Here is a 25604-nt window from a genome sequence, read left to right on the forward strand (position 1 = left end):
TCCTGTTTAAAAGGATCACTGACAATACCTGTCTCTGCGCAACTGGACTCCATTTTCTGTCTATCTGGCCTTATCAAAGAGAGATGCAGACGACTTGCACAGCTGGCTTTAGTTGGGTTCTGTGTGGCTGGAAGGGGCCTTGATCAGCTCTGACCTCTCCAGAAGATGGCACTGCAGTCAGTGGGAAGCGGTAGTTCTTGGCAGTGAGAGAACACTTTAATGATTGGTAGCTTGCATTCTCAGAGCATTGGTTGCTCAATAACTACCCCTCCCAAATCCTCACTGGGTACTTAAGTCACGCTGCCAGCCTGAGTGGCTAGGCAAAAAGGATGGGTGGGAACTGAATGTGAAAGGTCGTCTTTAAAACCGTCCTAGTGTAGACGGAGCCTCTGAGTTACCCTGGTAGGGTTAGGAGTGGGGTGAGCTTGGCTCTCAGGGCCACATCTGAGGAGTAAGCAGATGCGTTCTGTTCTGTTTAGCTTTCTTTCTGGCGGGGTTACTTGTTTGTAGTCAAGCCGCTGTGGAGTAGTCTGTGCAGATGGAGTTCAGCCATAGGTTTCAAACCCTCCCTCCTGGAGGAGTGTGCCATGGCAAGTCTGCTTCCTCTCGCTGTGGCCAAACTTTGCAACCATTACCCAGGGCAACGTGTGGGAGCCATCCCATTGAAGTCATTTGGACTGCTCCTGCGTGGAAGTGCTGCTTGGTGTAAGTAAGTGTCGCACAGTTGGGTGGAGGGGGTTGGGGCCCATCACAGAAAACTGCAACAGAAAAATGAAGGGGTTTTGCGGACGTTTGCCATCGGCTCTCACACAAGCGGGAGGGGTGACTTGAGCTGCCTTGATTCACACCTGCTGTGTTTGTGTAAGAAAACTTGATGGGCCTGGGAGCCTTGCTGCTGCCCTGTTTGTGGAAGCCAGACCTGGCTGATTCTCTGCAGACATGGAGGCCTGATGGTGAGATATGAAAGAGCCAGCAAAGTCCCTCTCCAGATGGGGGTTATGCAGCAGGTAATCCAACATGTGCAAAAAAATCACTTGTGGTGGGTTTTGGGTTTTTTTTGTATGTTATAGGCCAAATCTAACCCTGGAGTGAGGTATTGGCTTGGTGGCCCTGGGGACCAAAGTCCTTTAGTTATATGCAGAACAGCAGGAGAGCCAACTCTTCACACCCCCCACTGCTCCTTAGTTTGGATGGGGTGTCTGTGTATGAAATGGGTGTCTGTCCCTTGGAGGGAGGGAGTTTGCAGTTGAGGGAAGGGGCTATTTGAAGCAGTTGCCTTTTCAGAAAGGGGGAAAATGGGGTCCAGCTGTTGCTAATGAAGCGCCTTTGTTTACTGCAGAACCGACTGTGGGGTCCCTGACTTGCAGACTAACCTGGCTTCTCTTTAAACCCTAACGTGCTCTGTTTTGAAACTGCATCCATCCTCCAAGGTTTGACTCAAGTTCTCAGCCTGCCAGGGCTCCCGTGAGAGGAGCACCAGAGTGCTCTCTGCTCAGGGGTGACTCTGGATGCAGGCTTCAAAGCTTGCTAGGGCTGATTCAGGGTGTCTCTGGGATGACTAGGGTTATGCTGCATTGGACCCCTAAATCTTATAACCCCGCTGCACGCCCTGACGCCCCTGATGAGAGCTCTGTCCCTGTGTCATGTCTTGCAGAGCTGTAATGGCAATGTGCTGCTCGAAGAAGCTGAGCCGAGGGGCCTGACGGACGCTCTGGTGCTGAATGGCAGGAAGGTGGATGAGCGGCAGGGCCTGCCTGCCGTGACCCACAGCCAGCTGGAGGGATCAAACAAGGAGGCAGCGCTGCGACTCATCAGCGTGGGGCCGGAGCAGCGCCCCCCCCTGCATTCGGCCTACATCCCAGTGCCCAGGCAGAGGTAGGAGCTTTGCTGCTGGGTTGGGGAGGGGTTGCGGGGGGGGGGGGGGGTGAGTAACTAGAAGGTGAGTAACTTGGTGTCTCCCAGCCTCATGCAGGGGATGAGTGCAAGTCCTACTGCCCCCTATCAGAGTAAGGGCTGGGCAAGGTGTACCATTGGGCTTTGGGGCAGTCAGGGCTGCCCTGGAGGAGCTGCTAGCAAGTGAGGGGGAGCTGCTCCTTCCCCTCGTGCTATGCCCAGCCCAGCCTGCAGGGAGCTCTGCCCTCTCCTGACCTTCCAGGGGCTGCTTGTGCCTCAAGCAACAAGGGACTGAGTCGCTCTCTAATTCTCTGCTTGATCACTGAGAGCATCCATCTTCGTGTGATGCACCAAAACCCACATGTTCTCCCCACCCCGGGGGATTGTGCTCCCTGGGTAGGGAACTTGACCGAATCCCACCTCGTTGCCGCCTCCTCTGCTAGAAGTGCTGGGATGTCTGCCCAACGTGGCTTGGCTTGGGCAGTGGGGAAATCTTCCAGGAACGTTGATTTAAAAATCCTACTGACAAATAGCTTTTTTTTCTTCCCCTGCAAGGGTAAACCTGAGATGCCAAGACCCTGCTGCATTGGATGTTGTGGCTGGGGAGAGCAGAACCTGCAGGGCAGATCCTCTCTTTGAGGGGTTGGGTTTTATTGCCACAGGCTTGAACCATGGGAAGGCATATCCCTAATGATCAGTCCTGGCTGGTCTAATGGTGTGGGGTGACTTGTTTGTGCTGCATTGGGGAGCTCAGGATCCAAGCGCTGGGAGGGCAGCAGGGGCACCCTAAGTGTTGGGGGTTGGTAGGTTCAGGATGGAAGCCCATCTGTTCGTCCTTAGCTAAATCGCGCTATCTTGGGTACCTGGATGGCCCGCCTTGCTGTGGTCCCTGGAACAGAGTTGCCGTAGTGATGAAACTGTACATGAATGACCCTTCTCTCTGCCACATGGTGACGTGTTTTCCCATGGGAGTCCCTTGGACTTGCTGGAGTCTCTGTCCCTGTGGGGGGCACCAGCTTCTCTGGAGAAAGTATCATTGGAATGTTTTGGTGCCAGGGTTTGTGCTCATTGTGCCCAGGACGGGTTTTGTGCAGCAGGAGGTGGGAGAGTGGAAATGGGGGTGAGTGAGGCCAGGAGAGGAGGCTGAAGCCAGTATGTTTCTGACCTGATTTGAGCAAAGCGGCAGATGTCGTTCCTTGGGAAAAGGTAATTATTTAGCTTGATGCGTTTACTGGCTTGGGAAGGGCAGGGCACTTGGGTACTGGCACAAACCGATCCACCAGTTGTGGATCCTTGCACTCTAGCACCAGTATGGATCTAGTGCAGTGTGTCCCTTCTCATTCTGTCCTGGTCCTATCCGTAGGCAGCTACTGTATCGCCTGGAGGCATTAGCCTGATGTGGGCATGCAGGCTAGTGATGGGGCTCCTAGCAGCGCTTGACTCTCTGAGTCAGGCATGCAGCATGTTGACATGCTACTTAACTCCACACAGCATCTGTGCTGGGGAAACACCAGGCTAAAAATAAACCAAATGGTGAGGCAATTATGTATTTATAATCTTCTTAGATTTCAGGATAGAGGCTCTCTGTGTGCCTGTGCTCTGCCTGCGTTTGAAAAGGCAATGGAAGGGGAGGAATCGGCTTCCCTCCTTGGGCAGGGATCTGCTACTAGTTCTGTAAGGCGGATGCAGGCAGAGTGATGCCTAGTGGAGAGGACAGAATAAACCAGATGTTGCTGTTCCGGCCCAGGGAGCCTGCAGTTGTGATTTATCAGAGTGGGGGACATTTAGAGGATTCAGGTCTGGATAACTGGCATCCAAGAGTTTTAAAAGCAGTGGTTGAGGAGCTTCCTGGGTCACCAATGGCTTTTTTTTTTTTTGGTTGTCCCCTGTCTCCTCCTCCTCCCCCGCACCCCCTGCTCCTGTCCCCTCTCTTCTTCAATAATTCTTGGAATGCTGGGGAACTTCCCGAAGATTGGAGGGAAGCTATTGTGCTATTCTTTAAAATGTGTAAACAGAATGACCCAAATAATTATAGGCCTGACATTGATCGTGGGGACAGCTGATTTGGGTCTTGTTAATAAAGGAGGGAAGAATAACACCAGTCAACATGGCTTTATGGAAAAAAGATCCTATTAAACTAAAGTGATTTTTTTTGAATGAGATTACAAGTTAGGTTGATGAAGGCAATAGTGTTGATATAATTTTAGACTTTTGTAAGGCATTTGACTTGGTACTGCACAGCATTTTGATTTTTAAACAAACTAGAATGATTAAAAAAAGAAACATATCAGCTAGCCAGTTTTAGTCCATTGGACATGTGCGAAGTCTCAAAATGTAATTGTAAATGTGGAATCCTTGTAGAGCGGGTGTGTTTCTGGTGGGGCCCTGCAGGGATCAGTCCTGATACAAATTTTAATGAATGACCTGGAAGAAAACATAAAATCATCATTGATAACACTGATAAACAACGCACAGGTTGGTGGAGTGGTAAACTGTGAAGAAGACAAGTCACTATTAAAGAGCAGTTTGAATTGCTCTTTAAGCTCAGTGCAAGCAAACTGTTTTAATATGGCCGTATCTAAATTTATACATCCAGAAACAAACTTAGAGGATGGGGGACTCTGTCTTGGGAAGCATGACTCTGGGGGTGAGGTGGGGAAGTTGGGGAGGGTCCTGAATAATCAGTCCAACATGAGCACCCAGTGTGATGCGGTGGCCAAAAGAGCTAGTGAGATCCTTTGATGTATAAACAGGGGGATATCGAGTACTAGAGACGTTATGCTACCTCTGGATCTGGAACGACCGCTTCTAGAATGCTGTATCCAGTTCTGATGTGTCCAGTTCAAGAAGGATGTTGATAAATGTGAGAAGGTTCAGAGAAGAGCCACAAGAATGATCAAAGGATTGGGAAACATGCCGAATAATGAGAGATTCCAAGAGCTTAATCTCTTTTGCTTAACAAAGAGAAGGTTAAGGGAGGACTTGATCACAGCCTGTAAGTACCTACATGGGGAACAAAAAATTGATCGTTGGCTCTTCAGTCTAGCAGACAAAGATTTAAAAAGATCCAGTGGCAGGTAGCTGAAGCTCGACCAATTCAGTCGGGAAATAAGGCATACATTTTTAACAGTGAGAGTAATTAGCCCTTGGAACAGCTCAACAAGGGTTATGCTGGAATCTCTATTTTAAAATCAAGACTGATGCTTTTCTAAAAGATCTGCTCTGGTTCAAACAGGAATTAATTGAGGGAAGTCCTGTGCTATACAGGCGGTTAGACTAGTGGTCCCTTCTGGCTCCATAATCTATGCGACTGAAGACTTTTAAACCATGGATGGTGTTGGAAGAAAGGGAAAACTCGGATTCCTGGACCCCAAGTTATGAAGTGAGGGCAAGGAAACTCCATGTAACAAGGCACTCGAGACAAAATCCTTTCTGGGTACTTGGCCTATGCTTTTCTGTCTTCTTCAGAATAGAAGCCATCACTACAGGCAAGCTCTCATTTCCCTTTCCACATCAACCATGAAAGGGTGAATTGTGTGTTTGAGCTGACCCTAAAGATGGGATGTCAGATCTGTAGCAGATGGGTGTCTAACACCAGCCAAAATAGCTCGTCTGTTTTCCAGTTGGTTTGTCCTTGAGGGATCTGGCCTTCTCATAGACTTTAAGACCAGAAAGGACCATCGTAGGACAGGAAGGGACCTCAAGAGATCATCTAGTCCAGTCTCCCGCACTCATGGCAAGACTAAGTATTATCTAGCCTGTCCCTGACAGGTGTCTGTCTGTCCTGCTCTTAAAAATCTACAATGATGGAGATTCCACCACCTCCCTAGGCAATTTATTCCAGTGCTTAACCACCCTGACAGTTAGGAAGTTCTTCCTACTGTCCAACCTAAACAGCCCGTGCTGCAATTTAAGCCCATTTCTTCTTGACCTGTTCTCAGAGGTTAACAAAAACCAATTTATCTCCTTCCTCCTTGTAACAACCTTTTCTGTACTTTAAAACTTATTGTGTCCCCCCCTCAGTCTTCTCTTCTCCAGAGTAAATAAACCCAGTTTTTTCAATCTTCCTTTATAGGTCATGTTTTCTAGACCTTTAATGATTTTTGTTGCTTTTCTCTGGACTTTCTCTAATTTGTTCATGATCATCTAGTCTGACCTCCTGCATGGTGCAGGTCACAGAACCTCACCCACCCACCCGCTCCTGTTGTAGGCCCATAATAGTAGGTCTGGCTGAGTTACTGAAGTCCTCAAATCTTGATTTAAAGACTCCAGAAGTTACAGAGAATCCACCATTTACTCTAATTCTGACCAGCAAGTGACCTGTGCCCCATGCTGCAGAGGAAGATGAAAAGCCCCCAGGATCTCTGCCAATATGACCTGGGGGGAAATTCCTTCCTGATTCCAAACATGGCAGTCAGTTAAACCGTGAGCATGTGGGCAAGACCCACCAGCCAGACACCTGGAAAAGAATTCTCCATAGTAACACAGCCCTTCCCATCTAGTGTCCCGCTTTCAGCCAATGGAGATATTTTCTGCTAATAGTTGCGGATGGGCCTTATGCCATTGTAGTTAATCTCATCATACCATCCCCTCCTTAAATTTATCAAGCTCCGCCTTAAAACAAGTTAGGTCTTTTGCCCCACTCCCCTTAGAGGGCTGTTCCAAAATTTCACTCCTCTGATGGCTAGCAACCTATTGATAGCCAGTTTATATCCATATTTTTTTTTTTTTGTGCCAACATTGGCCCTTAACTTAAATAACGCCTCTCCCTTTCTGGTGTTTATTCCTCTGATGCATTTGTAGAGAGCAAGTATATCTCCCCATAGCCTTCATTTTGTTAGGCTGAACAAACCAAGCTCCATGAGTCTCCTCTTATACTGTAGGTTCTCTATTCCTCTGATCATCCTGGTAGCCCTTCTTTGCACCATTCCAGTTTGAATTAATCTTTCTTAAACATAGAAGACCAGAATTGCACACAGTATTCCAGATGAGGTCTCATCAGTGCCTTGTATAATGGTAATAACACTTCCCTATCTCTACTGAAAATACTTCACCTGAAGTATCCTAGGATTACATTGGCCTTTTTCATGGCCATGTTACAATGGCAGCTCATAGTCCTTCTCTGATCAACTGATACCCAGGTTTTTCTCCTCTGTCACTTCCAACTGGTAGGTCCTCAGCTTGTAGCAAAAATTCTTGTTGTTAGTCCCTAAGTACATGACTTTGCACTACTAAATTTCATCCCATTTCTATTACTCCAGGTTTCAAGGTCATCTAAATCTTGTATATTCTGGTCTTCCTCCATATTGGCAATACCTCCCAACTTTATCATCCACAGATATTATTAGTACGCTCCCAAAGTCATTAATGAAAATGTTAAATAAGATTGGTCCCAAGACTTATTCTTGAGGAATTCCACTAGTAACCACCCTCCAGCCTGAGATAGTTCACCTCAGCATGACCCGCTATACTCTTCTCTTTAACCAATTCCCTCACCACCTTTCAATTCTCATATTAATCCCTGACTTCTCCAATTTAACGAATAATTTCCCATGCAGAACTGTATCAAATGCTTTACTGACATTCAGGTAGATCAGGTCTCCTGCATTTCCTTTGTCTAGAAAATCCATATCTTCTCAAAGAGGTCAGATTGATCTGCTATGATCTACCTTTTATAAAACAAGGTTGTTTTATCCCAATTCCCATTTACCTCTGTCCTTAACTACTTAGTTTCAAATTTGTTCTAGAACTTTGCACACAACTGAGGTCAAACTAACAGGCTGGTAGTTTCCTGTATCACTTTTTTCTTTAGCAAATATAGTACCTATATTTAAGGTTCTCCAGGCAGGGTATAACTCCCTGAATTTACGGATTCATTAAAAATCCTTGCTATTGGGTTTGCAATTTCATATGCCATTTCCTTTAATATTCTTGTATGGAGATTATCCATGCCCCTGATTTGGTGCCATTAAGCCGATTGAATTTGGCTTCCACTTTTGAAAATGGTAATTTCTTTTTCCATATCCTTGTTCCCAGTAGCCACCCTGCCACTGCCTCCAAGCTCCTAATTACTTTTTTTTTTTTTAAACCTCAAGCAAAGTATTCATTTAGGTGTAGGGCCACGCCTAGATTATCTCTAATCTTCACCCCCTCCTCAGTGTTTAGCAGTCCCACTTCTTTCCTAGTTTTCTTTTTATTTATACGGCTAAAGAACCTTTTACTATTGGTTTTAATTTCCTTTGCAAGGTCCAGCTCTGCTTGGCTGTTAGCAGTTCTTACTTTTTCCCTACACTTTCTGACCTCCCAGAGGTAGCTTTCCTTTCTGATCCATCCCATCTTCCATTCCGTGTAGGCTCTCTGCTGTCTCTTAACCTGTTTTGAGATGCTTGTTCATCCAGTTTGGTCTGCAACCCTTCTCTACACACTTCCCCAAGCAAGGTGTGTGGGGTGAGGCGGGATGTAGGCTTCAGATGCTTTAAGTCAAAGCTGCAAAAACGAACTCCATTCGTGTACATTCAGATCGTTGAGTTCTTCAGTCCAGTCCGTTTCCCTCATTCCGCTTCCTGGTCCCCTTTGGTGGGCATCAAGCAGGCTGACTTGGGGACAGTGTTAATTCTTTCTGAGGAGACTTTAAATCCCTCAGTCTTGTTGAATTGAAATAATGGCTTACCTCTGTGGGCATCCCTTAGGCACAGAAGGCAGGGGGTGAGCAGTAGGGCATTTACCAAAGGGAGCAGCAGGAGGCCATATTGCTAAGGGGATGAGCTTTGGAGAGGTGTTCATTAAAATAAGCTTTTTGGGTTGGTTTGTTTTTAAAGTTTGCATATCCCTTTCTGAATTCCCTGACGTGGCACTCCAGAGGCCTGTGCGAACACAATGGGGAGACCAATTCTTGCTGTGCTTATGGAACTGATTGCAGATGGGCAGCTCCAAAAGATTTTTTTTTTTAATACCATCTCTAAACTTTAAATTTTAAAAAACATTGCCTGATTCATATCAGGTGAGGGTGAGGTAGGTTCTGCCTTGCTCACAGAATCCACCACCAAGGAGGCCTGCTTCCAGACGAGTTATTAATAAGATCGTAGTTCCAGCCTCCTCGTTATAGGCATCTACTGTTCAGGGTGTGAAGGGAGATCCCTAATCCCAGTGGCATCCTTGGTCAAACGTAGCGTGTGGAAGGGCACGTTGTCCTCTTATAGGTAAAGGCAACTAGCAGTGGGGGTCTTGGTGCACATAAGTAATAATTGTGATGCGTGTGCAGCTTAATAAGAGGAAGCAGCCGTCCCACCACCTGGGACTGACCAGTATTTTCGAAGGCTGTAGAGACCCATCATTTTGGATGAATACTTCAGTTTTCCTGTATGACAGCCCTGGATGGGTCTTGTGTGGGGATTGAACTCCTTTCCTCTGCATCTGAAAAACAGGAGCATCTGCTGTTTATGCTAAAAAACCGGGTCCATTAGCTCATACGTAGTTGCAAACTCTTTTAGGCAGTCAAGCCACTAGCTGGGGACAAAGGGCCCCACAGTATTAGGGTGCCACCGAGGTAATGCAGGGATGCACCATACCCAGGCCATCTAAGAGGAAATCTGGAAGTGTTGGTCACGTGGGTGCATTTCAAGCCCTCTTCTTAGTAATTGCATCTCCTGGTGTGACTGGGAAGTTGTGAGCCTGTCTATTGGAAATACTCATCAGTAGTGCCTTACAGAGTCAGTTTGTTCCATTTGTCCTCCTTCCCCCCCCCTCCCCCCCAGCTGTCCTGATAACTTTGCCTTTGAAGTTCAGTTTTTCACTGGGCAGCTAGCACAGGGAGGATGCAGCTCACTCTGCTACAGCAGGCAGCGAGGGGCTCGTGAGGGGCTGATTGCTCTTTGAGGGGTGACTGCAAACACCTCCTTATCATGATGGTGCTGCAGCCTCCCACCATCTCTCCTCCCTTCCACTCTTGGTCTTGTATTCCCCTCTCCCAGCCTTATACTGGGCCAAACTCTCCAGTCGCTTCCAAGCGGGGCAGTTCCCAGACGTGGGCCTATCTCTGCCTCTCGGAGCTGTAGGCAAACAGGGTTTGTCTCCTTGCCCAGACAGGAATCAAAGAGGAGGTTCCTTCTACAGGTGATGCAGAGCAGGCAGGGAGAGATTCCAAGAGTGCTGATGCGCTAAAGCATGTCCTAAAATACTGCCCTGCTTTTCTCTTCTCCTCCCCTACCTTAGCCTGGATTTCTGCTGTAACTTGCCACACACTTCTGAGCGCAGCAAGGTCCAGGCCTGACCTTACAGCTCAGATCACTGCTGCTCTGGAAGCACACTAACTTCAGTGGGAATTGGACATGCTCGCCACCTCTTGGGATCAGGCACTGGGTGCAGAGACCACTTCCAGGAGCTGCCTAGGTAGCTCCAGTGTGGAATGCTGTTGCTAGGGGGAGTATTTGGAAGAAGCACTCGGGAGTGGGTAGAGAGAAGGGAGGAGCCCTATTCTGTAACTGGATCAGTGTCCATAGCCTGGCCCAGTTGAGGCCTGTCACACTCGGAGAGCGGGGGGATGGTCTCTGGAGCTGTCTAGTAGTATGTTACAAGTTCTGACACCAATCCAGAAAATGGTGGTGGTGGTGGCAGCAGGGGGAACTTGCGTGTTTTTTGCAACAGCTGCTTGGCATGGGCTGACGGGACTTGGCTTTCAGAGTTTTATTTAGTTGACCCTTTAAAGAAGGGTTTGGCACCCTTGCCAGGATGGTTTGGATAATAGCAGGCTTGGTGCTGTCAGGTTGTAATGGGGCTTGTCCCAGTTAGGCGTGGAAAGTTCAGTTCATCTCCCATTTTCCTCAAGTCTGTTCCTATTGAGGGTTTTTGTTTTTTTTTTTTTCCTCCGGCTCATTGCAAGGGAAGTAGCTGTCTGCTGAAGCATGCTATCAGTGCAGCTCTAATACAGTGTTAATAGCATGAAAACCCTCATCACCTGGAATAGGCTGCAATGGAGAAATCCTGACCTGGATTTTTGTGCTGAACAGCAACTGCTGCTGGCTGTTTCCTGTGTCTTATGTGAATGGAGTACACAGTGTTACAGTAAAGACTTAATGCTGCTACTCTGCCCCATGGCTGTGCCAAGTCGCTCTGGGAACAGTGGCTGATTTCACATACCTTGGGTACTGAAATAGCTGTGTCCCAACACGGTGAGGTAAGGAAGGAGAGGCAGCCTCCAGCGGACAATAGCATGGATATTCGGAGTTAGCAGAAGCCTGGGAGAGAGAAGGCTTCATGGCAGCACGTTCTGGCTCCCAGAAAGTGCCTTCTGATGTTCAGATACTCTCCAAACAAACTGGGTGTGCGGAGTCTTTGCAAAGCAATTTGGTTATAAAGAAAACTCTTCCACCCCCCGTTCTACATCATTGATTGAGACGGGAGCTGTGACCTCTTACAGGCAGGGAGCACCCAGGGCTCATCCTTTGAGGAATAGAGGAGGGTCCCAGTGACTGATCCTATGAACCTTCCATCAAGGGACAAGACAGCTATTGTATCTGAGCACCTGCCATATACTACAGTGATGAGCCTGGTGTGACACCTGAACAGAATAGAACAGAGATCTCCATTTCCCCCCCCCCCCCCCAAATGGGTAGTACAGTAGATTCCACCTTGCGAGAGGGAATATTACAGCATCAGCTCTTACGCAGAGCAGCTAATTGCATGAGTGATGTGTAAAGTGGCAAAGTGTGAGGAGAGTCAGATCACAACCAGCCTGGGTGGGAAGCAGTGAGTTCTGATGACCCAGACTAACTTAATTCCAGTTCATCTGAATACCTGGATCTGCTCTTCCTTGGTTTACAATTCTTTGCTACACAGATGCCTTGGTCACAGATGTATGTCTCCTCAGCCTACTGGAAAGGGATCTATCTTATTTCTCCTAGATACACATGCAAGACTTACCCACAGGAATCTTTCTGTTCACTTCAGAAAGCCCTTTTTCCCCCTATGTGGGGTAGATGCCAAATGTTAATCAGTTCTATGTTCAGGGCATTTACGTAAACCCCCATTTCTTGCAGCCCAGGAACACCCGCATGGATGCTGCTATCTGGGAAAGGTGTCCTTTGACCACCAGATGTGCAAGGGCTGGGGTTGTCCTAGGTGGGAGGGCAGTGTGGGTGGGGATAGGCAGAGATTCAGCTTGTATAACCTCTGCAGAGCAATCCTCCTCTGGCTAGTTGTGGGATCAGACTCCAAGCCCCCTCCTTCCGGTTCTTTGTGCAGAAGATGATGGGTTTGAGGAGGCGTATTGCAGCAGGGAAGGTTGAAAAGAGAGAGATGCTTGTGAAGGGACGCTGGGTTATTGCATTGAGACTGGCAGCCTGCATGCTGACTCCTGGCCATTTGAGACCTATCTCATCCAACTCCTAAAACTAGAACACATGTTTGGCCGGACACCAGGCCGTTCTGGATGCTGGCACAGCGAGTGCAGAGGCGCAGAGGCTGAAATAGAAAAGGTGGCTCCCAGCTCAGCGTCCTTTTGGTAGCCCAAGGTGTGGGGTTCGAGTGATGGATACAGCCTTGGTAGCATCCTTCCAGTAGCTGCTGTTTCTCCTGGAGAACGTGCTCACTCTTTGCTCCTGTTCTCTTTATATCATATGCCTAGAACTTTTTCCTCTCTCCCATTTCCATCACGGGGGCACATCATATTCCCTTGCTTCAGTTTTTCCCCAATAGGAATTGAGGTCAGGATTCCCCCTGCCCTCCCCACCGTACTCTGTGTGACTAACACCACCTAGCCGAGCTCCAAGGTAGGGACCCCTACCCCTCCTTCTGCCCTCTTTACTTACCTACCACGCTACAATGAAAATGCTAGTTTGGTTGCAGTTCTGGTGTCTGTTGCAGGGAAGGGCTGGGAGGTGCTTTGAGTGTTGTGGGGGAGAAGGCAGTGGAGTTTGGAACATGTGCTGTGTGTGTTTCCTTCCTGGAAAACAAGGGAGGGTTTTTTGTTTTTTTGTTTTTTTTTCCAGGCCGGAGGTTTGGGAGCTGATTGAAAAATGGTTCCTGCTGTTACCAGCCTTTTGCAGGAGGTTGTTTCCTGTCTCGGGCACTCTGCGTTCCTCGAATGCAGCATGCACACACATGCATGCCCCTGTGGGACACACAGTGCCAGTCCTCTCCTTGCACAATGGCCGCGTGTGTTGGGTGTCTCTGAACTTAATCATCCCATTTTGTGTCTGTGGGAAGTGTGCAGAGGGGGCGGAGAAGGAGGATAGTCTAATGAGGGCCTGTTAAGGAATCGCTTTAGTAGTAAACAGCTTTGGTTGGCTTTGTGCCCACTTGGCTCCTCTCGGCCTTGCATGCTGCCCATCCGTGTTTTTCCAGCCCAGCTGTTTAGCTGAGCAGACTGCACAGGCCCAGAACTTTGCTCATGTGTGTTCTCTCCTTTGCATGCATGGGTGAGCTCCTCCGACCCGTCTCAAGACAGGATATGCCTCTGGGGTGCGATGGGCAGAGGCAGGATTTTGCTCTGTTTATACAAATGCACGTGTGGTGGTGTGAAGGCTGCTGACCGCTTTCTAATGACCAGAGGTGGGATGTTCTAGCCACTTGGGATTTGCAGCTGCATGTCTTGGAATCTAGACCAATCCAGACTCTTCCCCATCTGTAAGCATTGGCTGCTGATTCTGTTTAAAGGGCCTGATCCTTTTCCAGTCCTGGAAGCTGGGTGGTGGCAGTCCCTGTTCCAAGGCACTCTGCACCTATTACTCCTGGAAAGAAAGCGAAAGCGGTGAAGTGTCTTCTGGACTGTTACTTAACAGCTAGGATTCATCCCGGAGCCCAGTGCTATATATTTTAAAAGTGCTTTCACTGCCTCCATGGGAGAGTGACTCCCAAGTATATTTGGAAGAGCTAAAGCAGAGAGACCCCAACTCTGCAGTCCATGTAGGAAGCTTGCCCGAATCCTGGGGCAGTGTCTAATCTGTATATATTTACAAAAATTAGCATGAATTGTCAGTTCATATTGCTTTCCAGTGGGATTTATAATAAATGAAGCCATTTGTTTATAGATGTGTAGCTTCCTAGAAGGGATTTTTGTGGTGTCTTGCTTTCTTCCCTCATTCTCTTTGGATACCTTCCTTCTTTGCACTCTTCTTCCTTGCTGCCCATCATCTGTCATTCCCACTGCTGGTGCTCTAGGATCTGCAGGCTGCCTGGTCTCCCCTTGCTGTCTAGGTATCTGAAGCATGGATGTCCTTCCAGTTCCATCTGTTCCTCCCTCCTTGTGGTCAGTGTGGATGTGGGGCCACATGTCCCAAAATGCCTTGGAGTGTCTCTTAGGAGCAAGGTGTTTGCTGGAGCCCAGGTGCTGACTCATACTGGTGCTAAGGGTTGGATGCTTGAGTACAAAAGGTGAGATGTGGAAGGGGTGATAGAGGATGGAATTCAAGAAGGCTTGTGTCTAAATTCAGGTAGCGCCTTGCTCCCTCGAGTGGGTGTTGAGGGATGGCTGAGCCCACTGCCTAGGCTATGATTACACCAACTGTTGTCACTATTCCACCTTGCCGGTGAGTGGGTCCAGGCAGCTTGCAAAGCGGCTGCGTCTCGGAGGAAGTCACGAGGCTGATTGGTTTTGTATGACACAATGTGGGCCTCATAGGGGTTGTGGTTCTGCCTTCGGGGCTTCCTCTCTCCTCTGTGTACCTGCATTCTGCTTAGAGCTGCTTGAGGTGCAGATGCTCTTCTCTGGCGCTGTTGTTGCCTATGATCATTGTTGTGCGCTTCTGAAGTGGGAAGGTAGGCTGGTGGGTAATAGGGTGCTGCGTGCGTAGGTGTGCACGAGTCAGGTGGGAGCAGAGGGCAGCGAGGCTGTTAGGTTTCCAGGGCTGTGTTGTTTCATGCTGTGGCCCCCTTCCATGCTGTCCTAGTCCTGATTTCTTGCTTTGAAAAAGACTTTCTCTCCTTGGGAGCACTTGGTCTTGGCAGTTGCTTTCTTCTGGTGGCTCTGGCGAGGGTTGGAGTTTTCCAGGCCATTGGAGCAGTGATGTGTTGAGGTTGAGGGTGGGTGGGAAGCTCACTGGACACACACAAGCGCTGATGAGTAATAGCAGTAGCTCAGCTTGGCTTCGGCCTTCTGGGGCCATCGTGATTTCAGCCCAGCCCATGGGGAGCGCCTGAGTGCCTTGCCTGCCACAGGGTGGATCCGTTCATCGCATTTCCCGCCTCCGGTTGTGTCTGGGAAAGGAATACCTGGTCCTCCTGATCCCTTTGTCACTGACTCCCTGGGGGTAGCGTTATTAGAGCCATATTCTGAGCTCTATTCAAAGCTGGTCTATCTCTACTGACTACAGTGGGGGCTGTCCTTGAACTAGAAAGCATCCCCCTCTCCTTCCTCTCTCCCTCCCAGACTGGTGGATCTCATCAGCTGTACCATGTTTCCACCAACCCTCTGCACACTTTAAACACATCACTGCTGGAACCTGGGCCTCCCCACTTTCTAGGTCAGGGATTGGCAACCTTTGGCACGTGGCCTTCCAGGGAAAGCCCCTGGCAGGCCGGGATGGTTTGTTTACCTGCCGCGTCCACAGGTCCGGCTGATCGCGGCTCCCACTGGCCCCGGTTTGCCGTCCCAGGCCAATGGGGGCTGCGGGAAGGACAGCTAGCACGTCCCTTGTCCTGTGCCACTTCCCGCAGCCCCCATTGGCCTGAAGCGGCAAACCACGGCCAGTGGGAGCTGCGATCGGCCAAACCTGTGGACGCAACAGGTAAACAAACCATCCCAGCCTGCCAGGGGCTTTCCCGGGTGGGCCCCATGCCAAAGGTTGCCGATCTCTGTTCTAGGTCCTCGCTCAACCGCCACCCTGAGTGTCCTCCTGTCTTTCCTGGTATCAAACTCATTATCTACCACATCCCCGTCCTAGCTGGAGGCATAGGCAGCCTTGTATCTGAGCTGCCTAAATGTTACCATTTTAAGCCTGCACTCCTAAAGGAATGCTCCTTAGGACTTTAAACCTGAAATGTGACCATAGCTCTGATCTACTTCATGCAGCTGTGGAATGGCCCCTGCATGCTAAATATATCTCCTTTTAAATCAGTTGCTCTGTTCCCTTTAAATATTTTGTTTGTTTGGGGGGGTGCCCCAAAACACAAGCTGAGCAGTCTAGTAGCCACTGGCTCCTCCCCCCTTCAGAAGCAGAATCCAGCTAGCAGAGGGCACCCATATGAATTAACAAGGCCTATCTCCATTACTGCCATCAGTGGTGAGCTTGTTCGCAAAGAAGTAAATGCTACCGTGCCAATATTAGGGTGGCCAGGTGCCTGGCTTTTAACCGGACAGTCCTATCGAAAAGAAGACCTGACAGTGTCCGGTCACTGCAGGCGGGGGAGGTGGGAAGGCACTGGGCAATCACCCATGCCAGCTCCTACTCAGCCGGGGCTGCCTCCTACCTGCCTCGGGTGGCTGCAGCTCCCAGCCCTGGCTCCACAGGCAAGTCCCTCCTGTCCCAGGTCAGGGGGATGGGAGGGGAAAAGCAGTGAGCGATGGGGGGAGAGGGTGGAGGTCTCAGGGGGAAGAGGTGGGATGGGGAGGTTCCCGCACTCCTCCTGGAGTGTCCAGTTTTTAAATATTACCAAGTTGGCAATCCTACTTGCCATGGTGGTTTTGTGCTTTTTGTTTTAAGAGGTACAATTATGAGTGTCTAGGCACAAACTTGCCCTGATTTAAATTCAACCAGTGCAAGCCCCTCATTTCAGTTCACCTAAAACCTGTTCCTGTCAACTTACGCTAAACTGCAATAAACCTGCTTTAAATCAAAATATGTATGTCCACACAGTCTTTTGCACTGGCTTGAAGTAAATCAATTTAACATCACATCTTCAGTTAAATGATGCAGCCTTATGTGGAAATTAGCTCTAGGTTTGCCAGACCAAGACGGATGCAAGCGAGAGGAATCAAAACAGGAGTCAAGTTAAAAGTCCTAGCTCATAGGCTGTATTGTCTCCAAGAGAAGGTTCCACTTATGATCAAAACAGCCTTCCGAAGCTGCGCTCTATTTATGCGGCTGAAGGATGAGCAGTAATCCCCCATTTATGCTGTCCCAGCAGGAACCATAAGGATATCTGACATTATTCACTGCCTGTTGCAGCAAGGAGTTAAAAACTCGGGAACAGCCTTCTGCTCTGTTGACCTCATGGGGTTGTATGAGATGTACCTGAGCACAGAATATGGTTCTTGGTGTTTTAGGCGTGGCTAGACAGGCACTTGTAGGAGCTACAGGTGAACAGTCTTTCAGCCAGTTCAGCAGAGGATTTTACCCCGTTAACAGAAATTCTCACCTCAGTGAGAAGGAATATCCTCCTCTCCCAAATATCCCCATTCCACTAGGGAGGCTCGGACACAGAAGTTAAATGACTCCTCAAGAGCCATGCGGCAAGTTGGGGTCAGGACACTGATGCCCCCTGTGCTCTAGACAGTACTGCTTCTCCCCACACTGGCAATGGGAATATGCTGTTCAGAAGGAAAGCAACACTGGGCAAGTTGTTGGGTAGTTAGTCCCTCGGTGTCCGAACTCTGACGGAAATGATCTAATTGTTGGCTGAGAGGTTTTTATTGCGCTAGTGGCCCCCACTGAGATCTGGCCTCCGCTGTGCTAGGCATTGTATAAACACCTAGTAAGAGTCCAAGAGCTCACAGTCTGAACAAAGGATATGAGGGGGAAATGGAGAGCAAAGTGACTTGCCCAGGGCCGTACAGCAGGTCAGTGGCAGGAATGGAACCCAGTTTCCTGACCCTCAGTCCCGTGCTCTGTCTATTAGACTGCACTTCCTCTCAGGCTGTACTATTTTGTTGCTCTCAAAGGAGCTGTGATTTTTGGTGCTGATTTGCCGGAAGCCCTGCTGTGCCCAGATGTGTGGCTCCTGGCAAGGAAGTGGAGGTTTGCCTTCAGCACCATGTAGCTGTTGGCTTCTGCTTCTGTGAAGAGTAGGGTGCCATTCTCTTCGCTGGGACTTCAATGCCTCAGATGCAGCCCTACTGATCGTGACGTAGCTTAGCCCTTGGGTTGCTCAAGCGGCTGCATGCTCCTGTCTCAGAGAGGGGGGTCTGGAGTGGGGATAAGTTAAATCTCTCCTCCTACCCCATCTGTCTCCACCTCCTACTCGTCCTCTGCTGGGTCAGTCCGATGGAGACGCCCTGATCAGATGGGGAGGGCTGTACAGAGCAGTGCTGGGGGCGTGAGCCGCGGGAGGGAGGGGTAGAGAGTACGTCTGGCCGTTGGTGGGGTGAGGAGCCCAGGAGCAGCCTTGGCAGGGCAGAGATCCCCAGCTCGACAGTGACTCCAGCCCTGGCGTACTGGCTGGAGTGGCACAAGCAGGGTGGTTTCCCCCTAGGCCGGCACCCCCAGGACCTCGCAGCCGAGCCTGCCAACTGCTTCCCTCCCAGGCAGGACAGCAAGCTATGCTGCTGGGGCTTCGTTCCCGCGCTCGTGCAGCCGAGTTGACTAATTCTGGCTCCCTGATCTCTGGGCCAAGAGCAGCCACAGGAAGAGGAGGAGGAGTCGGGGGTGGCGGCTAGCAAGGGGCTGGACCAGGGGGTGGGCCTCCTGGCACTAAGCTGCCAAACCAGTTGGCAACTGCCTTCCCATTGGCTCCTCTGTCGCCATGGAGATGGCGATTGGCCATGTGTGTGTTTGAGAGGGAGGGGCCTGCCTTAAGTGCAATTGTTTGTTTATATTTAAAAAAAAAAAAACCCTCCAGCCCTGTGCACTGTATGTTTTCTGATAACCAGCAGCCGCGTGGCTGGGGGCCTTGCGGTTTGTGTAAATAAAGCTCGTTGCCTCCCTCCCCAGCCAGAACAAGTGCAGCAGCGTTTCCGAGGAGGCCAATAATTCAATTTGGCCCCAAATCTAGATCTAGTCACCAACTGTGACCCGGCCCCCTCGGCATGGATCTTTATGTAGACGTATCATTTTAGTCCAGCAGGCGGGTGAGGAGTTGTGGTTTTCTTTTTTAAACAAATAACCGTTCCGCTGTGCTGTTTGTAACCCAAACGCTGTGGCACCCAGTGTCTGATGGAGAAACTGGCTATAAACAAAACTTATTGGCGTTGAAAGAGTCGCAGGAGGGATCGGGGCGGGGGGAACAAACAGCATAACTAGTGAAAAGTTGACCTTAAAAAGAATTCCCCCCCCCACCCCCACTTGCTGATCTGTTGGATAGAGAGGGAAGGAGACTGCTTGCTTCATATGTGTGCTTCAAACTGGCCGGGTCCCTTCGTGGAGGTGACCTGCAAAGGAGTTGGTAGAGATCAGATTTTTTGCCTTTCTGTGATGGCTAAGGAAGACTGTATTGTGAGCGTTTGGATTGTCAGATCTGCTCATTCCTGGCTCTGCTGGGGAACTTCTTGATGGTCTTGTCCATGGCCTCTTTGGTTTTCCATGAAACCTGGGATGTTGAATCTTTAACACAGACATCCTTTCTCCCAGATGTATCTTAATTGCTGTAAACAAAAATGAAGTCTTTAGGCTAAGCACCTAAGTTGATAATGATAGACTGGTGAAAACTTTACTAATATACACTGGCCTTAACTCATCTGACCAGCTGTAGAGAGCAGAAGGGTGTTCCAATTTCTTGGAATGACAGTGTTTCACAGATTCCAGGGCCATAAAAGGGGCTATTGTGATAATCTAGACCAGCAATTTCCAAACCTTTATTGATTCATTTACCACTATCTTAAAAAAAAAAAAAAGTTTGAAGCATGCAAATTTCTCCTTTTTGTGCCCATTTTATTTTAAGCCTTAATATGTATAATTTAAGTATTTCTGGACTCAATAGTAAAAGAAATGCCTAGGGAAGCCTAAAAGGTTAGATTATAGCATCCTTTTTAGACAATGCATCAAAAACCCAGAATGAAACCGCTCTGATTATTTCTTTTGAGCTACTCGGATTGCAAGAAACAATTTACCTACATCATGACATCTCGTGATGTGTTGGTGTATGCTCCTGAGCTACGCTCTGTGGCTTGACTTGTTAATTTGTTTGATTTTTAATTTTGCCGTTGCTGCTCATTCTTATCTGGCCTAGTCACGCTGGACATGAGCCAAAGGGCGCTTTGCTTCTTTTCTCACAAAACTTGCATTTAAAAGGGCTGGGTGTTTTGAGGACAAACATGGGAAAACAAGTGCCGTTCTGCAAAAGGTATGTATGATAGGGCAGGGGCTCAAGGAAGTGGGTGAATCTTGGCTGAAAGTGGGGGCTTCATCAGGCAGCTTCTTGCTCCTTCGTGGTTCCAGACCCTGGATACTCCAATGCTGGGCAAACTGAACTGTCGCTTCACTGCTGGGAGGAGGCCTAAATAGCAAGCAGCCGGTTGCCCCACAGATAGAGTCAGGAGGCTCTCTGTCATATAGCTAGGCTTTTATCCAGTGGGCCTGACTGGGCACCCTCGTCCCCTACGATTTCCTTGCAGAGCCAATTTCTCCATGCTCCCCCTGCCTCCTAGCCTTGCAGGGTCTAGGCTGCAGCCTCTGCAGACCTGGGAGTGCAGAGGGAGTTCCTGCTTGACAGCAGTTTCCTGTATGGTAGCCTGTTGATCTCCGGGCTCCCTGGCGCTGCTGACTCTTCAGACCCTGTGACCAGACCCTGTATGAATGTGCCTCTCTTTGGAGGAGAGGAACTGTGTTGGCGTGATACGGAACGTCACCGTTTCGCTTCAGTGGCTGGAGCTGTGTGACTTGGAGCCAGCTGTGCCCTGCTTAAGGGTACAGTACAGTCACATTGCATAGCGCACTGCTAAATAAAATTACTGTGCCAGCCTGGTCCCAGAGTGTTTGTACCCCGTCCTGGCTGAAAAGGGGAAAGAGCATTTTACGGCTCAGGTACTTTCTGATGCACTGCAGCGCATATGATAACTGTTGGTTTGAAACCAAAATCTTACCCCTTTTCTTTGCATACCTGATCTAGACTGACCTGCGTACCACAGGCCAGAGAACTTCACCCATTGATTCTTGTATGGAGCCCAACAACTTGTGGTTGAACTAAAACATCTACTTCTTCTCAGACCCTCTTCCAGGCTCGATGATCTGAATTAAAAAAAAAATAAATTAAAAGGCAGTTTTTTCCCCTATGTTCTTAGCACTGCCTGGAAGCATGAGTCTAATCTCTCCCCACGCAGCTCACCTTCAAACTTCAAGACTTTGCATCTGCTTTTGCATAACCTCCCCCACTGTCTCACTTCTTTCTCTCTCTCTCCTGAACACCCATCAGCCCTGCTTCGAGAGCAGAATTCTATGCAAACTCTCTCACTCAAGGGGCATTTGCTTTAAGAAATAAACTAAATCCACTTGTCCTCAGGATTTTATATTCTGACTGTCAGAGCTGTACCCTTCCTCCCATAATGTAGCCCATGTCTGAAATCTTACAGCTAATGAGAAACACGCACTATTCTTGCAGTGGTATTCTGGGGACTTTTCAGACTTAGTTACTGATTAATCATGGCCATGCATGTATCCAGTCCACTTCACCCCAAAGCACTTCACATACAGACATGACTGTCAAAATGTAGCCATCTCTGGGGTGCAGCCAGTGAATGCATCCATATGGAGGAGAGTTTTTATTTATATTTTATTTTTTTTTACTAAAGATCCCATCTGCCTTTAATTTCCAATCTCTTTCTGGCTTCAGACAGTCCTAGTCGTAAGTAAATTACTTGCAGGGTAGGGCTCATGAGAGAGGGGGAGTCTGAATGAGCAGGGTGCTGTGTTTAGGGATGCTGAAATGGCTGAGTGCCCTGAACTGTGAGTTCTTCCGGGGCGGGGCGGGAGAGAGAAAAGGGCTTTCCCACCATGGAAGTGCTGCCATCTCTGGTGTGAACTACAGTAAGTTCAGCAGTACCCAGCATCACTAAGAAATAGTAAAGGGAGATGCTGAATTTATTGACCCTGCAGGGGGATTGTGATTGCTAAAGCTGGAATGCTGCCAGTCCAGGGTGTGTCCTTTTGGATTTTATATGGCCACCAATGATCAGGACTTTGTGTTTTTTAAGTCTCAGCTGAAAGAGGGTTATCCTCAGCAGCGCAGCACCTTCTGCCGCTGGTTCAATACCACCTATAATTGAAGAGTACCTCCTACTGAGTCACCCACACTGTTTCTTCTGGAGTGTGCAGGTGGGTCGCCCCTCCTAATACTGAACCAGGCATATGCTGCTTAGCGTGAGATGCCTATTGGGAAACCACTGGCTGTTGTATATCATTTTAGTTTAGTATATTTGATTAAAATGGTCTCTAGTTTATTTTTGGGTGAGATTGATCTCTGAGTAGGCTCTGTATATAGCTGTATCCCTTTGCCCCAACCAGTAACTGAGCTGGGCTCTAAACAGCTATCACAAGTAATGGGTATCTTCCTAGGCTTGTTCTGTTTAGCCAGAGATGTGTGATGGAGCTCCACCATGCAGTCTTTTCCCTCCCCCACCAAGCTCCCTGCAGCTGCAACACCACCATCCAACTGCTCATCAATCCAATCGGTAGCATTGCACAATTCTGTGGTCAAACTATTAATCCTGTTCCAACACCCTGCTCTGATTGGAGAGGAGAATCTGGCCAATGGTCTGTACATCTGCTCGGTGAACGTGGGGCACTGGAAACATTAGCCCAGAGCCCTGGCTGTTGGGACTCTTGATGCTATGCTTGTGTTTTCCCAACAGAACTCTAGAGAGGTCATAAATCCCTTCCTAGGCCTCTCCCATCCTCCTTGCTGTTGGCTGAGGCGATGGTGGAAAGAGATGCTCTTGGTGCTAAGGAGGCTTGAATAGAATCTCCCCACCCAAGGGTTCTGAGGTGCTACCTAGGCATTAGTATCCAGGCCTTGTCGTGTGGAAACCCACTGATGAAGGGCGGGGGGGGAGTCACATGAATGGGGGCTACCATGATCCCGGGAGCTGGGTTGTAACATTTCTCATAACCTGATGGCACAGATTTGAGCTGGCTCTTGTATATTAATCAGATCAGATTCCCAGTTGGCTTCCCCAGGAGGGCAGCTCCGTGCTTACATACAAGGATAACAGGCCGCAGGTGAAAACACTAGAGAGAACAGAAAGGTCTACTAGTGTCCCACACAAGGAACACTTGGATTATAGTAGCTGCAGTGTCTTCATGCTGTTCCAGCATCCACTGGCCACCCCTGCCCAGAACCCCTGGATTCCTGAGAGGGAGCCTGCGATGGACTGATAGGAGCTGGGACCAGGGGGTTGGTAATGGGATCGAGATGGGGGTTGTGGGGGATGAGTACATCAGATGGCAGTGCCGTAAAGCTTCCCAGCGCTCTCCTTTCTCCCTATGGGTGCCTAGCCAGCCGCTGCCATCCGTGTATGTCCAGCTCCCGGTTGGAGAGCACCAGACCGATGACACCCTGGAGGTGGGAAGCTCACAGTGCTGTGGGAGGGACAGGATGGCAGGCAGCAGCAAACTCTGTGTGCACTTGGCAGCGGTCTGGCAAACGTTGGGGATTGGGAAACCGGAGCAACCCTGTTAAATATTAACCCAGGAGCAGAAAATGCTGCACTGTTCATCACGCGGATTCAGGCTGGGGAGAGCCCTGGCCTGTGCTGGAGCCCCAAAACTATCCCTGTCCTGTTTGCTTTGCTCTCCTCTAGCCCACTGCCCCCATCAGCCAGTTTGCCATGCCCATCTCCTCTGTCCTTCCTTTCCCTGAATGTCTTTCTCCCCTGCTCTGGCCTGGCCTCCCTAACATCACAGCTGCCTCCTAGGAGTGGCATGTGCTCCTGCAGTCCAGGGCACAGCACTGCTGGCTAGCTGCCCCTCTAGCCATGCCCCGGCGTGCTTTGCTGCAGGGGGCAATGAGAAGGGGAGGGGACCCTTGGCTGCCTGCTCATGGCCTCTGGGAGGAGGAGCTGCCGGGGAAGCCTTGCCCTCTGTCTGCAGCCCTGGTTCTGAGTGCCGAGTGAGGGTACCAGCGGGGGCCAGTGTGACTGTTGCTGGATTCAGTTCAGCTTTGCGATCTTGCTTCCCAAAAAATCCAGCAAGGCAGATTCAGGCCCCTGAGCGAAGGCCCTCTTGTTTTCTTGTCTTGGCCTGACACGCAGTAAAAGATTTTCGTTTTTTTCGTTTGTCTTGCTGGCTCTTTGTTCCTCCTCTCTTTCCCCCCGCCTCCTCCTCCCCCCAGCCTCTGGTTTATTTAAAGACAGGAAGAAACCATTTTAAAGTGGCTCTTTAGGAGAAGCTGCCCATCTCTCTTGCTGTTTTTGCTGCCACAATTGGCTGGCCTGGCACTGTGCCATCCAGTCACCACGGCGCCCCCCAGTAAAGCAGTCCCCCACCTGGGGGAATGATTCATTGACCACCATGTTCGTTTAAACTCCTAGTGGTCATTGGTGCAAGGAGAGGAGGGGTGTGTGCCTGGTGGGAGGGGGCTGAAGAATGGTGACTTCTCTCATTCCTCCCCTTTCCCCCTGTTTTATGCCTTTTGTGTGTCAGGCAGAATGCCTCTGCCCCCCCGGGGCTCCAGCGTACCCGTCCGACTTCCTGCAGCAGGAGGACAAAACGGTGTTGCTCCCTGCGCAAAGTCAGATTGCCAGACGCGGGCTCTGGGGCCAGTGGCAGGCTGAGGAGGGACAGGTGTGCAAATGTAAGGCCAAGGTAGTGATTGCACAATCAAGGCCGTCTCTGGCTGGGAAAGCCGATCTCCGCTTCACCGCCAGAAGTTGGAGCTGATACCGGCACTGTGGGAGGGAGGTGGGACGCTGCTGGCTTTCTGTGCCATGTAGGTTACCCAATAGTCTGGGCCATGCAGCAGCCAGCGTTGAACGTTTATATTTGTGCTCAGGGTTTGAGGGAGTGGGTGGGGTGGGTTTGGTGAAGCCTAGAAGGCTCATTGAGTTTCGCTGCCTCTTGCATGCCAGGGCCCCGCTCTCAGCACTGTGACTCTAAACCCAGGACGACCCAGAGGCTGGTAGCGGCCCTGGAAGTGTTGGGTTGAAACGCTGCTGGTTCAATGAATTCTGTGCTCCCCATCTACTCTTTCTTGGTGGCAGCAAGTGGCCGAATCCACTGGAGATAGCGGAGGTGGAGTAGCGGAATGACGCAAGTCTTGTGGGGAGACAAGAACGCCCTGACTGTCTAGGCCATGTTAACCCGTGGCACAGGGAAGGCAATAGCCAGCCAGGCAGTTACCACTTGAATGCCAAGGATATCAAAGCTTAGCAGGTGGTCACAGGGATCCAACATGTGGGACATCACAATTCCAGCGGCTTTGCCTCCTAGGCAGTCCCTAGAGATCCATCCGGACCATCTTGGCGAGCATCTGACCAACTCCATTCCCTACCAGTGCAGGGCCTGAGCCATTAGTGCACCTCCATCCCGCCTGTGGCCCATGATCGTTTTGTTTCTGGGGGGGGATGTTGCACTCTAGCCTATTCCTGGTTATTGGGCTCAGTGCAGGGCCCTGTGGTGTGCAGGAGGTCAGCCTCGATGATCAGGTGGTCCCTGCTGCCCTTAATTCTGACCCTAAATGCCCATTCAGGGCCCTCTTTGTACGCTAGGACGCCGATGTTCTGGTGTAAGCCTCGTGCGTGTATCTGGAACAGAAGTGGCTTCTGGTGATAGTGGGGGGCTGTGAAAACCTGGTTTAATTGTGTCAGGCACCAGGGTACTCAGGGAATGCTCTCTCCCTTGGAGTTGAAGGCTAGGAAATCTAAGTAGCTGAAGATAAGGGCAAGGTTGATCCTGGTGGTGGTTTGTTCTGGT

General features: G+C 49.6%; 1 protein-coding gene across 6 annotated transcripts in view; it reads left to right on the forward strand.

Annotated features, from left to right (window-relative positions):
• Nucleotides 1-25604, forward strand: part of SLC2A4RG (SLC2A4 regulator) — a 48965-nt gene that overhangs the window by 3735 nt on the left and 19626 nt on the right. For all 6 annotated transcript variants that reach the window (XM_078848322.1, XM_078848321.1, XM_078848323.1 and 3 more), the window contains exon 2: nt 1655-1875. In XM_078848322.1, coding sequence (XP_078704448.1) covers nt 1655-1875 — 221 coding nt within the window. The remainder of the gene's footprint in view (nt 1-1654; nt 1876-25604) is intronic.

This window comes from Lepidochelys kempii, chromosome 13 (assembly GCF_965140285.1).
Source record: "Lepidochelys kempii isolate rLepKem1 chromosome 13, rLepKem1.hap1, whole genome shotgun sequence".
NCBI lineage: Eukaryota > Metazoa > Chordata > Testudines > Cheloniidae > Lepidochelys > Lepidochelys kempii.